Source organism: Phascolarctos cinereus, unplaced genomic scaffold (assembly GCF_003287225.1).
Source record: "Phascolarctos cinereus isolate Bilbo 61053 unplaced genomic scaffold, phaCin_HiC Scaffold_2;HRSCAF=192, whole genome shotgun sequence".
Classification (NCBI taxonomy): domain Eukaryota; kingdom Metazoa; phylum Chordata; class Mammalia; order Diprotodontia; family Phascolarctidae; genus Phascolarctos; species Phascolarctos cinereus.
In genome coordinates, this window is record NW_027555625.1 from 343,900,442 (window position 1) to 343,916,545 (window position 16,104).

General features: G+C 38.8%; 1 protein-coding gene across 1 annotated transcript in view; it reads left to right on the forward strand.

Annotated features, from left to right (window-relative positions):
- TRPC7 (transient receptor potential cation channel subfamily C member 7) overlaps positions 1-16,104 on the forward strand; it is a 296,237-nt gene that overhangs the window by 274,047 nt on the left and 6,086 nt on the right. The window contains exons 10-11 of the mRNA XM_078149184.1: positions 6,133-6,354; positions 8,103-8,183. Of these exons, the coding sequence (XP_078005310.1) occupies positions 6,133-6,354; positions 8,103-8,183 (303 nt within the window). The remainder of the gene's footprint in view (positions 1-6,132; positions 6,355-8,102; positions 8,184-16,104) is intronic.

The following is a 16,104-nucleotide window of genomic DNA, read 5'->3' on the forward strand; positions in this document are numbered from 1 at the left end:
TAAAACATTTCACACACGTTGGTTCATTATGAGAATGTGAACTCTTTGAGAACTTTGACTGTCTTACTTTTTGTTTCCACTTGTATCCCCAGTCCTTTACACATAGTAAGTGTTAAATAAATGCTTTATTCATCCATTCACTCACCAGGCATAAGACTTGGAGGAGCTACTGCAGGATGCTATATTATGCAAGCCACCAGATGGCACTTTAAGCTTGATATTCCGCAATACTTCCCAGAATCTCCCAACCCCTATAAATTTCCTCTTGCTTAAGGGCTCACATTTATATCTGGTAATATGGATTAATTTCCAGGGAAAAAAAATTATAACTCCCTTTGAAGCATCTGCTCCTCACCTAGGGAGTCTCCAGTCTTACTTCCTTTCTTGACATAACTACAAAGAAATCACTATCAGCCTATCAGCTAAATGCATTTGCTAAAGAGAAATTCAAAGTAAATTCCAAAAGTATCAAAAAGCAAATCCACTAAGTAGTAAGGTTTGGTAATGTCTGAATTTCCAATTCCTCTCACCTTGTCTTCTATATGCAATTCACTTTGTTCTCATAGTAGATACCACATATCCAAAGACTGTTTACCAAGCATTATCCATCTCAAAAGTCAAAGAGGGTAGAAACCTCATCACACATTAGAAAACTAATAGTCATCTTATCCTTCCAGTGGTTATCATCTATACCAGTGTTGACTATCTGCCTGGCAAATGTAGCAACTTGGTTTAGTATCTTCAGTTTCCTTAGGGAAACCCATCCCATCCTACTTCCATCTGAGGCTCCTTCAAGCAGTCTCTTTTTTGTCTCTTCACTCAGCAGATAGGCAACAGAAGCTTGAGATAAAGAGGAGCGGAAGGAGACAGAGACTGAGAGGTAGACAGAGCCCCAAAGCCTTATAACTGGCTCTTCACAAAGACTCACCATGCATGGTCCAGCATGAAGCTTACACCTGTAATCTCTGCTATCAGGGAAACTAAGGACTGTGGATTACTTGTGCTCCAGAATCTGAACTTCAGAGGAAAGATCTGTCTCACTTGGGCAAAAGGGGAGCACAGTCTAGCACAAATGATGTCTGGGCAAGCCAACAGGATACTCTTAGTTAGAACATAGATCAGCAACTGAGGCCCCTTAGTCCTGGCTCAACACACTAGTGGCACAGCAGGCCAGCTGTGGGGCCTCTAGCCCCAGCATAGAAGGCAAATTGTCAGCCTAGAACCTTAGGCATGACTAAGCTAGGATACTCCAGCACAGTGGGTAAGCCACAAGCATCTGAGCCTGGCATGGAAAGCCAAGGATCAGGCCCCTAGCCCCCAGCACAAGAAACTTGGAATAGTGCCCCCTGTGCCTCAAAAGAAGAGCTCAATTTTTAAAAATGAGCAAAAAACCCCAAAAAGAGCCATGACCATAGAAAGCTACTATGGTGACAACAGGGAAGATCAAAACCCAAACTCAGAAGAGGACACAAATGTCAAAATACCTACATGTGAAGCCTCAAAGGGGAAGATGAATTGGTCTCAAGCCCAAAAATCTTCCTCTTGGAAGAGCTCAAAAAGGATTTCAAAAATCAAGAAAGAGAGATAGAAGAAAATTGGGAAAAGAAATGAGGGTCACATAGGAGAATTATGAAGAAAGACTCAACTGGAAAGGGAAGAACAAGAGTTGACTGAAGAAAACAACTCCTTAAAAACTAGAATTGGCAAAATGGGGGGGGAAATCCACTGAAGAAAAAACTCCTTCGAAAGTAGAACTGGCCAAATTTACAAAAGCGAATTGAAGAAATAATTCCTTCAAAATTAGAATTGGGCAAAAGGAAGCTAATGACTCTATGAGACAGTAAGAATCAGTCAAACAAAATTAAAAAAATGAAAAAATAGAAGAAAATGTAAAATACCTTATTGCAAAAACAACTGACCTGGAAAATAGATGCAGGAGAAATAATTTAAGAATTATTGGACTACCTGAAAGCCATGATCAAAAAAAAGAGCCTGGACAGCATCTTTGAAGACATCATCAAGGAAAACTGCCCTGATATCCTAGGACTGGAAAGTAAAATAATAATTGAAAGAATAACCAATCACTTACTGAAAGAGACCCCAAAATCAAATCTCCAAAGAATATTGTAGCCAAATTCCAGAATTATCAAGTCAAAGAGAAAATATTGCAAGTAGCCAGAAAGAAATAATTCAAATATAAAGGAGCCAGGATTTAGCAGCTTCTACTTTAAAGGACTGAAGGGCTTGGAATATGATATTCCAGAAGGCAAAGGAGCTTGGATTACAACCATGAAACAATTACCCAGCAAAACTGAGCATAATCTTTCAAGGGGGGAAATGGACATTCAATGAAATAAGGGACTTTCAAACCTTACATCTTGTTAAAAAGGTATCACAGAGGCCTTTGGTGGGGCAGAGCCAAGGTGGTGGAGTAAAAATAAGGACTTTCTTCAGTTCTTCCCCAAATCCCTCCAAATTCCTATTAAAAAAATTACTCTAAACAAATTCTAGAGCAGCAGAACCCACAAAAAGACAGAGTGAAACAAATTTCCAGTCCAAGACAACCTGGAAGGTTGACAAGAAAGGTCTGTTATTCTGGGCTGGAAGAGGAGCACAGTCCAGCGAAAGCTCACCAGCACAGACTTGGCCCCAGCAAAAGAGGCCTTAGGGGACTGAATTGCAGGCAGCCATGGCAGCTTCCAGATTTCTGAACCCACAAATTCCAAAGACAACTTAGAAGGTCAGTAGGAAAGGTCTGTCAGACCTGGGAGAGAGGAGAGAATTCCAGCCCTGACCCTAGCACAGACCTGGGGCAGCAGTGATGGCAGTGGCTGCTTTCAAGGTTCTCAGCCCACAGATGATAAGGGGATCAAACAACTGATCAGAAGATTACACGTGTCTCTGTAATTTGTAAAGAGGTCCAGGCCTCTCACTGAGGCAGTATTCTGTTGCTTTGCCCATACTTGGATCTGGGTTACAGTCATGGGGCCAGGATGGGCACTGGCATGGCAGAGCTTGAGGCAGCAGTGGAGAGGGAACCCTCTTCATCATTCCAGGGCAGAAAAGAATGCTTGTGGTGACTCATAGACTACAGCACAGGCCAGGAGAGGAGTAAACACCTCTCCTCAGATCATACCACCTTGGAAGAACTAAAAACTTACAGGTCCCTAGAAGTATCTCTGAAAATAGCTGCACAAAGCAGTAAGACCAGTGGTGAAACAAGGATGCCCATTATTGCCACTATTATTCAATATTGTACTAGATGTGCCAGCTTTAGCAATAAAAGAAGAAAAAGAAATTGAAGAAATTAGAATAGGCAATGAGAAAATAAAACTATAACTCTTTCCAGATGATATTATGGTATGCTGAGAGAATCCTAGAGAATCAACTAAAAAACTACTTGAAACAATTAACAAATTTAGCAGAGTTGCACGATGTAAAATAAGCCCCACATAAATCATCAGCATTTCTATATATTACCAACAAAACCCAGTAGCAAGAGACAGAAGGAGAAATTCCATTTAAAGTTACTGTAGACAATAGAAAATATTTGTGAATCTACCTGCCAAGAGAAACCCAGAACTATATGAACTCAATTACAAAACACTTTTCACACAAATAAAATCACATCTAAACCATTGAAAAAATATCAATTGTTCATGGATAGGTTGGGCTAATATAACAAAAATGACAATTCTAACTAAATTAATTTACTTATTCAGTGCCATAGCAATCAAACTCCCAAAAATCATTTTATAGAGCCAGAAAAAAAATAATAAAATTCATCTGGAAGAAAAAAAGGTCAGGAATATCAAAGTAAATTAATGAGGGGAAAATTAAAGGAAAGTGGCCTCACCAAACCAAATCTAAAACTATATCATCAAAACTGTTTGGTACTCACTAAGAAATAGAGTGAGGGATCAGTGGAATAGGTTAGGTACACAAGACACAGTAATAAATGATATAGTAATCTACTGTTTGATAAACCCAAAGACTCCAGCTTCTGGGATAAGAACTCACTATTTCACATAAACTGCTGGGGGAAATGGAAAGTAGTATGGCAGAAACCAATGTATCATACTTTATAACAAGAAATGGGTACATGATTTAGACCTAAAGAGTGATACCATAAGCAAATTAGGATAGCAAGGAATAGTTTACCTATGAGACCTATGGAGAAGGGAAGAATTTATGACCAAACAAAAGATAGAAAACACCATGAAATACAAAATGGATAATTTTTGATTACATTAAATTTAAAAAGTTTTTTCCAAACAAAACCAATGCAACCAAGATTAGAAGGAGAGAACAAAAGTTGGGAAACAATTTTTATAGGTAGTGTTTCTTATAAAGGCTTCATTCCTCAAATATATAGAGAAGTGAATAAAATGTATAAGAATACAAGTCATTCCCTAATTGATAAATAGTCAAAGGATATGAATAGGCAGTTTTCAGAAGAAAAACCTAAAGCCATCTATAGTCATATAAAAAAATGCTCTAAATCACTATTGACTAGAGAAATGCAATTTGAAATAATTCTGAGGTAACCCCTCACACCTATCAGATTGGCTAACATGACAAAACAGGAAAATGATAAATGTTGGAGAAGATGTGGGAAAATTGGAACACCACTGCATTGTTTGTGGAGTTGTGAACTGATCTAACCATTCCAGACAGAAATTTGAAACTATGCCCAAAGGGTACAAAACTGAGCATACATACCCTTTGATCCAGCAATACTACTACTAGGTCTGTATCCCAGAGAGATCATTAAAAAAGGGAAAAGGACCCACATGGACAAAAATATTTATAGCAGCTCTTTTTGTGGTGGCAAATAATTGGAAATTGAGGGAATGCCCATCAGTTGTGGAATGGCTGAACAACTTATGGTACATGAATGGAATGGAACACTATTGTGCTATAAGAAATGATGGACAGGCAGACTTCAGGGAAAAAAAAACTGGAAAGACTTCCATGAACTGATGCTGAGTGAAGTGAGAACCAGAAGAATATTGTCCACATAACAGCAACACTGTATGATGATCAACTATAATAGACTTAGCTCTTCTCAGCAATACACCAAGACAAAAGACTCATGATGGAAAATGCTCTCCATAATCAGAGAAAGAACTATGGAGTCTGGATGCAGATTGAAACATACTATTTTCACTTTTTTTTTTGTAGGGGTTTGTTTCTTTCTTATGGTTTTTCCCTTTTGTTCTGATTTTTCTTTCATGACATGACTAATGGGGAAATATGGTTAACATGATTGTACATGAATAGCCCATATCAGCTTGCTTGCTGTCTTGGGGGGTGGGGGGGGAAGGAAAGGAAGAGTGAAAAATTTGGAACTCAAAATCATTCAAAAATGAATGTTGGAAACTATCTTTACATGTAATTGGGAAAAAAGAAAATATTATTAAGTGAGAAAAACAAAAACCCAAACAATAGAACCTAAGTCCTCTGACGCTGTTAGTCTCTTTCCACACTAATACATGGTCTTTGACTTAGAATGTCTAGCAAAGAGGGTCAAATTTTGTCATTGAAAGTTGTTTTTGGGGGGCAGCTAGGTGGCGCAGTGGATAGAGCATCAACCCTGGATTTAGAAGGATCTGTGTTCAAATCCAGCCTCAGACACATAACACTTACTAGATGTGTGACCCTGGGCAAGTCATTTAACCCCACTGCCTAGCCAAAAGAAAAAAAGTTGTTTTTTATTCTTTTTTTTTTAATAATGAGGTAACTATCTATCTGAGCTATGTTAGTCAAATGCCAAATGTTAAGGACAACATCTCTACTTCTAGTTATTGGTGGGTGCCCAATATTGCATTTAATTATAATGCAAAAGAGGAAGAAGTCTGAATTAGAAATTACCCCAGTGATTGTTCAGTCCAAATCTTTCATTCGGCAGATGAGGAACCTGGTGCCCAGGGAGAAGCCCAAGGTCATATACCTGGTTAGTGTCACAGCAAGGAGACCCAGGTCTCCTGACTCCTGGTCTAAAAGTCTTTCTGCTGTGACAAAATATCTTTCACATCCAAATAATATGCACTTTCAAAATTTGGTGGGAGTGAAAATACTAAGTATTTGTTGTTGATGATGGGGCCTTTTTTTCCCCTAATTCTCTCACAGGAGGATGCAGATGTAGAATGGAAGTTTGCCCGAGCAAAGCTTTGGTTGTCTTATTTTGATGAAGGTCGGACTCTACCTGCTCCTTTTAACCTAGTGCCAAGTCCTAAATCATTTTATTATCTCATAATGAGAATCAAAATGTGCCTCATAAAACTCTGCAAATCCAAGGCCAAGAGCTGTGAAAATGACCTTGAGATGGGCATGCTGAATTCTAAACTGAGGGTAGGTGGTGACTTCACTTTGGTGATTAGTGGGTTGGGGGATTGCTTTTGTGCGTTTGTGCTTGTGTTTTTGCTATTGATATTGATACGTTAGAAAAATGGATAACAAGAACTTAAGCCTGTAGGAGACAAAAGGACCTGTTCCTATTTTCCTCAGCATTGTGTCAGCCCCTAATCCAAATCAACTTTGGTTAAAAGGTAGGAATGTGAGGAAGACTTAAGGAGAGTGAGAAAAGGTTTATAGTGTCACACTATCAGGCTGGGGATCTGGTGAAACTTTAAAGTCACAGAAGCATATCTCTGAGAGTCTGTCACATCTCTTCTTGCCCATGTTTGGACTTCCCTAGCCCTCTTGGTGCCCTGATTCCCCAAGGTGCCTCATAGTGCTATTCCTTTCAGACTTCTTTTCCTCTCTACCTTCTGGTGACACAGAGAAAGGCTACAATGTCAAGACTTTCAGGCACCGTGACAGGCCAGTAGAGGAGATATTAGAGGTCGGAGGAAGGTTCTAGGGTCCTTCAAATGACACCATGTGGTATGGTGGTCTACTATGTTCAAGTATAGCTAGAGTAGACTATGTGTGTATGTATATGTGTGCATATATGTTTGTATATATGAGTATGCATATGTGTGCATCCTTATATGGAAAGAGTCAGGCATGTCTAAGGGTGCTACAAATTGTCTGAGAGGTATCATGAAATTCTCAAAGCAAAAAAAAAATTATTTTACTTTGCATTCAAAAATACATATATGTTCTCTTATGGGCAATTTTCAACATTGTAAAGCATAATACCAGGAGGTACTCATCTCCACTGTCATTCATAACCATAACTCATAAGCTACCAGCAAAGTATTTACCTTCTAGTCAACCAGAAGACCCAATCAATTCAAATCAAAGACAAGTAATTAAATAGGATAGTAAGGAAAATAGTAATAAAATATTTCTCCCGTAAGTAGGGGCATACTCTCCTAGAAATACATACATGTCAACCAGAACAATGCACACATGTAGGGAACATGTATAGATAGACTTTCACATAGCAATCTACTGACAGGGCACATGGATTGAAAGTCACACGTATAAGTGAACCCATCTACCTAACTTCATCCTTGCATTTACTATGCACATAAAGTTTGCAGACCATTTCTGGCTGGGATCTTCCTCTACATAAGGTTCACAAAACTGAAAAAAACAATAGTAGTATTTCAAATCTAAATAGTTTGGAAATTACTAATGCAAAATCAGAATTGGGTGATTCTTTCATCTATGGCATATCATGGTGTATATCCAGAATAGAGTAAAAGAAATATACCCTCATTTGGAAACTACAAATTGGGTCTTTAGTATGAAAGTCTTGCTCTAACAGGCAAAATGTGAAAATGGATTACTAGCAAAAGTTACAAAAATATATGGAATGGTATATATCCAGTAGACAGATGCAGCCTCCATAGTCTATGGACTTAAAATATTTTTCATTGGTTTAAAAGACTCTCTTGCTTTGAGAATTGCTCAAAATTTTACTTTCTCCCTAGCTATTGCGGTAGTTGAACAATTAATATTTTGACTCTGCTGTGGTGTGAATGACTGCAGTGCCCTATAGTTCCAATGCTGGCCTCAATGTTCTTTCCTTGTCAAGGATGTTTAGACCTGGTTTCTGATATCCTGATATGATACCCCTGATGTATTGCTCTTTTAGGGAATTTGCTCCACGTGGGTGCTGTCCAAGTCCAATCTGTTTATCATTTCAGAAATCTCGCTACCAAAGCAGCATGGGGAATCCTGATAATCTTACTGTGAAGAACACATTCAGTAAGCCCACAAGATATCAGGTAACAATCCCCTTCTAAGAGATAATGGGGAGTGAATGAAGGAAACCTTGATTAATAATGTGCCTCATTATTACATAGATTCAATTCAAAGGCATCACTGGTCTAATCATGTCCTCTAAGACCTTTGTAGATAGTACTAGCCCTATGCCCTGATACTAGTGGCATTAAAGCAGTTGTATCCATATTGTGCATCCATAGCCAGTGCCTTTATCATAGCTGCTGCTTCTGCTGCTGCTGCTGCTGACGATAGCTAACCTTTATAAACCCCCTTAGGTTTGCAAAGCATTTTTGACACATTATTTCATTTGATACTCACCTGTGAGGTGAGTGCTTGATGATATCTATATGCATTGAAGCACAGATGACATTGTCACTGGCTAAAGCAGACAGGGACCTATGTACAACCTTCAGTATGCCATTAACAAAATGTCAGCCTGTTTTAGCCAGTGCCTTAGAATTGATGCATAGCCCAGAGCTGATCCTCTTCTCATATCCATGGACACATGTCAGCTTCCTCTCATCCTCTCACATGTAAGTGGTGTTCCAATATGCATGTGTCACCATGGCTTGTCAGGGAATTTCATATCAAGATATTTTGGGGTATGCTATGCATCAATTCTTGACCTGGAAGAGCACACACTTGGCTTCAGGTCTAGCTCTGTAGGAAATGCACTCTAGAATGCAGTGCAATCTGTCAAGCATTTATTTTACCTACAATGTGCAAAGCACTGTGCTAGGTGCTGAAGATACAAAGACAAAATCCAAAACAGTTCCTGTCCCCAAGGCACTTACTGTGAGATGAGAGAGAGGAGAGAGAGAGAGAGAGAGAGAGAGAGAGAGAGAGAGAGAGAGAGAGAGAGAGAGAGAAAGGAAAATCTTATTGTAGGAGATGGCCCATGATCTGAGTTTTTAAATGAAGTTAGAGACTCTAGGACTGTAGGGGCAAGAAAAGAAAAGGAAAAAAACACAAGAAAAGATGAAAAGCTCATTAGCCCAATTTCACTGGTCACGGTAGGGTCATTTCTGACAGTCTTTATGTGATGGTCTGAAAAATTCAGCATGATGTTCAATCTCCCCCAGGCATGGCCTTCAGAGCTCTGAAGTGTCACATCTTTCTAAAAGGAATTATTGCTTGTCAGCATGATATGAAAGGAAATGGTCTAAATTGTCAAGCTGAAAGCCTGGACAAAAAGGACAGATCGCAGTAAGAAGCTAGCATTTACTGCAATGTAATTCACATCTGAAAACAGTACATGGGAACCTCACTTTACACAAAAGACTGTGGTCTTTTAAAAATTTGAGTAGGAACTGAATTTGGGTAAAGAAATTTGTTAAAACCTGCTACTTAGAGAAATCTTATGGAGATTCTTTTGCAAAACAAAATATTGCTCTTACCTCCAAATTACCTTTTGCATTAAATGACATCACTTCTCAAAGTAAATTTTCCCTAAAATTCACTCACTACTTAATTATCCAGGTCACCATTATGAAGTTATGGATTTTCTCTTTTACTTCTTCCAACATTCTGCCAGTTAGCTTGTTAGTACCTGTACTAGATATTTCCAATACAGCATAAGTTCCTTGAGAAGTATGGATTGTTTCATTTTTTGTTTCATTTTGTTTCATTCCCAATATCTATTACAATGTCTAAATGCACCTAGTACCTAAATGAGTGGTTTGTTGATGGATTTGTTAGTTGAAATTATGCTTTTTGTTTGTCTCCAAAAGAATTTTTGTTGTTTGTTTTTTTGTAAGAAAGAAGGTAGAACTCTTGATTACAAGGGGTATGTGTGTTGTGTTTTATATACTAGCTTTCTCTTTCATTCATTTGCCTAATTTCCCTGGGCTTCGGTTTCTCCTTCTGTAAAATATAATAATATTAGCTCACACTTGTATGGTCCTTTAAGGTTTAACAATGAATTTAACATGATTTGATCCTCACCATAACCCAGTGAGGTAAGTACTACTGGTGTTACTAGTCCCATATTATGGATAAGGAAACTGAAGCTCAGAGAAGGGACTTACCTAGGGTCACACAAATAGTACATGTTCAAGGTAGTATTCAAAGCCAGGTCTCTCCTGATCCTGGTCCAGCATCCTTTCCACTGAAGTAAAGTGCCTCTGAAGTGAGAATAAGTGGCCTGTATCTCTAAGGTGCCTTGTAACAAGGTAATGGTATATGGAATTTCTTCAACTACCTTATCAAACAAAAAGTCTACATTAGCCATACAATTGATATTCAAGATAAATATTCCTGTTACTGGCATAATGAAAATGAGGATGTTAGCCGAGAGAGCAAAATCCTGAGAGATAACATTTGCCTCTCAATATATGCATACTGCTCCCTGACATGAATTCCAATTCATCATTTCAACTCCACTTAGAGTCAATAGAAAACAGATGAATGGGGAATGGAACATGTTAGTGACAAGGGTTCCTGCCTGTCATCTCAGATTTCACTTGTTCTCATCTTCTCTAATCAATTGTATATCTGAGCCCAGTGAGGAGGAGCTTTCAGGCTTCATTCAGCAGCTTGACTCAGCTGGCATCTTCTTGAGGAGAGCAATTATAGATGTAGACTCCATCTTGAACTCGAGGCTCTAATTGAATATACCTCCACATGCCAGGTGCCAGCTAAGCAATTAGAGGGATTTAATTATACAATTAAGAAGCAGCACATCATGAAAAGGTTTATGTTCTTATCTGAAGACATTCCATATTGGCAATTGATAAATCTGGGGTCTAATTATGCCCTGTTCTGAGGAATGTCAGTGGGACCCATTTTTGAGGCATTTTGCCAACCAAGTCTTTCAGTCAGTTAGCAAATATTTTTTTTTACATTTTCATGTCATTCAGAGAAAATGATAGATAAACTGTATTTCTTAGAATTAAGAAAACGCAGATTGATTACAGTCAAAATCCTTTCTGGGTTTAAAGCAGAATCATGTAATGGAACACTTTTTTGTGTCTACTTGGGACCCAAAAATCAATCCTTTATAAGTCCTACCACTCTCAGCACCTTCCTTCTGAGTGAGCTGATTTCACTTAATTCAACTCAGCCAGCATTTACTGAGTAGCTAACATACCTGTAAATTTCCCAAAGATTGTACAGTTTTGATTACTGACAGCCAGGATCTTTCAGCTTGGCTGTTCCAATTTCGAATTTGTTTGTGAGGCTTCTGGGTTATCACTGAATCTGCAAACTTACCTCATGGGGCACTTCACTGAATGTGTCAGGAAAGGTTTCCAGAGGCTTGCAGATAGATTATGGAGATAGGGAAGAAGAAAGAGTAATTCATTTGGCTTCATATCAAAGCAAAGGTGAGAAGAAATGGCAGGACAAAGGGCCCAATAGCTTTCCTTCCAGCACTTGCTGAGTGACCTGTGGCCCTTCATTTAATCTTTCTTTCCCTCCACTTCTCAGTCTATACTGTGAGTGAGCTTTGACATGATGATGAAGAATGGGCTAATGATATGACACTTGACCTTTCAGGATATACCATCATGTTCATGTTCCTCTGACTACTCTCAAACCTTGCTTCAAACTTACACTATCTAGGGGAATCTCTGTCCCTGCCCTTTTTAGCCTAATGTGATAAGGGAGGAAACATGATGTCTTTATGAAAAAATTGCTGAAGTTTCCTGAATTCAACACAAAGAGGTGAAAGACATTGTTTACCTCTGGCAGGGAGTTATGACAGCATCTTATCTACTTCCTTATGATCGTTTATAGTCATTTGGGCCTCATTCTTTCCTCAATTGCCCTCCACCCCCTACTACTTCTCTAGGAATAAACTCTGGGTACTTCCAAAGCAACTACCCAATGTAGAGAGCAATGAAAACTCATTCAATCAATCCCCTCAGGAGGTGTCTAATTTCAGTCTATTACTTTCTTAGCACTGAGAATTTCTTTATCATTCTGAGTAGGGCAAATGTAGCTTTATCCATGCACATTATGACTAAGATTACCTTTCTTCTTCAATTCTGTTAGATATTTTTAAACCTGTATCCTTAAGGTTTTGTTGTGTTATGTGTGTGGCTTTTTTTTTTTTAAACAATGGGCATGTTGGGTAGAGGATACAGTAGTGTCCATACAATGGAAGTGAATTGCAGGAGTTCCATTGACATGAATTAGAAAGGGGAAAGTATTTATCTGATATCAATGCATTGATCAGTGCTTGTGTATGAACGTCAGACTAGTCCACTTCTGGTGACATGCATCACATGGGAAAGCATGGGAGAAACCTGCTATGTAAATCATCAGGGACTTTGGCCTATTTTTTTCCCTCTTCATTTCTTCTGTGTGACAATGGCTACTGTGCTTTTTGTGAGAAGCAGCTTTTGTGGCATACTTATTTCTCCCTGGCTATGCATGTGGGTCTGTACTATACCAGAACCCAGATAGACTAAATAATCATTGTGATGATTATAATGACTTATATTTGTATAAGTTTAAAAATCACTTCCTTTCAAGCTTGATAGTACAAATATCCTCCCCATTTCATGGATGAAGAAATTAAGACTCAGAGGTGAAATGACTTTCCTATGGTCTGGTAAGTATCAGAACCAATATCAAAGAGAGGATCTGAAATATTATTATTTTTCTCACAAGTTCAAGCCAGGGTCATATGTCTGATCCTCAGCAACTGAGTTCAGCCCCCTGTCCCTAAAGGAGATGCTCCCAGCAGTGAGTAATGGGGTGTTGCTGTGGAGTAAAGAAAATTCTTTTTGACAATGGTTTCTTTATGTTATTGGTTCTTGGTTTTTGGTTTCTAAATGATTTTTCACAAAATAAGTGAATGCATTCAAAATGCTTTTTTCCATTGTAGTTCTGTTATATGTGAAAACAGAATAGATATACTGAGTTGTCATTTTTAAGAGGATGGTGGACAAGTGGAGATGATATTTGGAGAGATGATGACACCACTTGTAAAAACATCTACTGTTATTACAAGGAAGACAGGGAGTTGATCTGCATTGGCAGGATATCAGGAGATGCCTCCAAAAACCCTGAGAACACCAAACATTTTCCCATACTGAGGATGTCTACAGTTTGCATAAATCCTGCAAAAAAGCAGGCAGTCCCTGATGATGTTTATAGACTGGCCCAATTATAGTGTTGTAGTATCTATAGATAGGTGTCTTTGAGAAGGAACAGAAAGAAACCCAGGTGAAGCTTCTTCATGGTGTCCCTATACATCTGCATTTGTGTTACCTTGTGCCATCCATCTCTGTAGAAATCTTGCATGCCAGGCTATGCTGCTGGGCTATGCAAAGCCTTGGGAACAGAGAACACAACAGATTTAATAGTAATGTGTCTATGTCAAGAAGCTCTTTTGAATCCTTCTCCTTTCTCTTAGACATGCTAGTCTCAGGGGTCACAGGAACCTGACAGCTACAGATGACTGTAGATTATTTTACAGTGTGTCTCTTGGCTAGAAAAATATGCTGAGGGTGTATAGTTCTCCTCCACTAGTCATCCTGATTTTTCATAGTGGTGCAGAGGTGACCCTGGGGTCACAAAAGCAGAACTCAAGCACTGCCAAGCACTCCAAAGGCTTTAGCCTTCAAGTACAGTGCTGAAGAAAATCGTGGATTTGTTGTCTGGTGACCAGCCTAGTGAAGGGCAGAGAGTCATATCACTGGGAGTAATGCATATTTTAGGCCAAAACAACTCCTGAAACCATCTTTTGGGGTATAGAGAGGTGGTGAACTGTATTTGGTGGAGGAAGTACTGGTGAAATCATGCACCCTCAAAATAATGATTCATACTCTTATTCTCACACACTTAAGTCTCTTCCAAACAGAAATGCACACCTCATTCATGACCTCACACACACTTGTGCGTACACACACACACACATCATCATCATCATCATCGTCATCATCATCATCATCATCATCCAAAATAAATCATGGAAAGGAGGTACAGTCCACTGAAAGGAACATTTGTTGAGCAATCAATGAACTTCAAAAAGTGAACTTCCTCATTTTTAGCTTCTTGAAGATCTTAATTGTAGAGCTGTCAGTCTATAAACTTTTAGTAAGCACCTACTATGTGTCAGGCACTGTGCTAAGGGCTGGATATACTAAGGAAGGCAAAATGGACACCTGGATGTCAAGGACCTCACACAGTCTAGTGGGGAGACAATAGGTGAACAACTATGCATTCAAGAAATATAGAGAATAAGCTGGAGTTATAACCAAGGAAAAGCAGCAGGAGGTGACTAGTATAATTAACATATCAGTTCCTTCTATCCTTAAGACTTTGATAAACCCAAATTTGAAAAATTATTTCTCTTTGGATCTGATATTTTTATACTCCCCAAAATGTTCCTCAATTTCTGTTTTCTCAGGTGGCAACATTGCTTCCTTCTGGATTCTACTGCCTTGGCCATCTTCAACATACAGTATGTGTTCTCTCTCCCATCTATGTCCTCATCTTTTCTAAGCCACCTGCATAGATAGGATTATCTTTTTCCTTAGGAAATCTCAGGAAATTCACTTTGTTTTTCTCTTTGCCAGGAATTTCCACAGTGGTTCAGCGGCTTGGGGTTCATACCACATGCATTCTCTTATGGAAATGTGTGCCTCCCTCCTTTCATTTAGAGTTGGGAAATCTCTACCATTTGTCTCCATTCTTTGTTTGCTTCTCACCAAATTGTAGAAAATAATCATAGGGCCATAGATTTAGAATAGAAAGGGACCTTGGAAGCCACTGAGTCTGACCATTTCATTTTACAAATGAAGAAACTGATGCACAGAGAGATATGAAGTCAGGTCTTCCTGACACAGAGTCCAGTGCCCTATCCAATACACCACACTACCTTCCATTTGGCCTCAAAGTCACCTTGATATTTGCTATCCCAAGTTATGGAACTCAACTGAAATATAGGAACTTGGCATTCATTTTTACTCAAACTGCTCCAGATAGCTAACTTCCCTAAAGAAACAGAGAAAGACTGTCCATGAAAGTTTGGTTACATACACATCCTAGACTTACATTCTATTTGTCTTTTGAAAAAAAATAGAGGAGCAGTACTCTGGGAGCCCACTGCTATTGATTTAGTAGACTTAACCCTCTTTGAGCTAGGAAGGTCATCAACAGGATACCCCATTTCTAGTTAACTTTCTAATATAGCCTAAACATAACCCCTTGCCTACTTGACCAGGAAGGTCTAGTTGTATGATGATCAACTAGAAAAGTTTTCAAATGCCATTGATTCTGTCTCCAGAGAGCTCACATAGGGAAAGGAAGTCTCATCAAATCTTCATGCAGACTAGTGAGTCTGGGGTGTGGCAGTCAGCCCTCATTTATCTTAAGAACAGGCAGAGAAGAGAAAAGGATGAGTGTGAATTGGAGAGTATCTTAAAAACAAATGGAATGTGTTACACTGAATTATAGTACCTAGTATAAACTACAATGATAATGTTTGTTACATTACTAGTTAAGTGACACAGGGGATAGAGTGCTGGACCCAAAGTCAGGAAGTCTTGAGTTCAAAACTTGTCTCAGAAACTTACTAGTTCTGTGGCCCTGGGCAAGTCACTTCATGTCTGTTTGCCTCCATTTTCTTATCTGTAAAATGGAGAAAATAATATTACTTACCTCCAAGAGTTGTTGTGAGGATCACATGAGATAATTTATAAAAAGTGCTTAGCATGATTCCTGGCACATAGTAGGCACTATAGAAGTGTTAGCTGTTGTTATTATTGGAGGCAGCCACGTTACTCAGTGGATAGAGTGCTGAACCTGGAGTCAGAAAGATCTGAGTTCAAATCCAGACTCAAATAAATGAGCTGTGTGATCCTGGGCAAGTCACTTTACATCTGTTTGCCTCAATCTACTGGAGAAGGAAATGTCAAACTACTCCAATGTCTTTGCCAAGAAAACCTTATGGACAATATTAGCATGGTATGG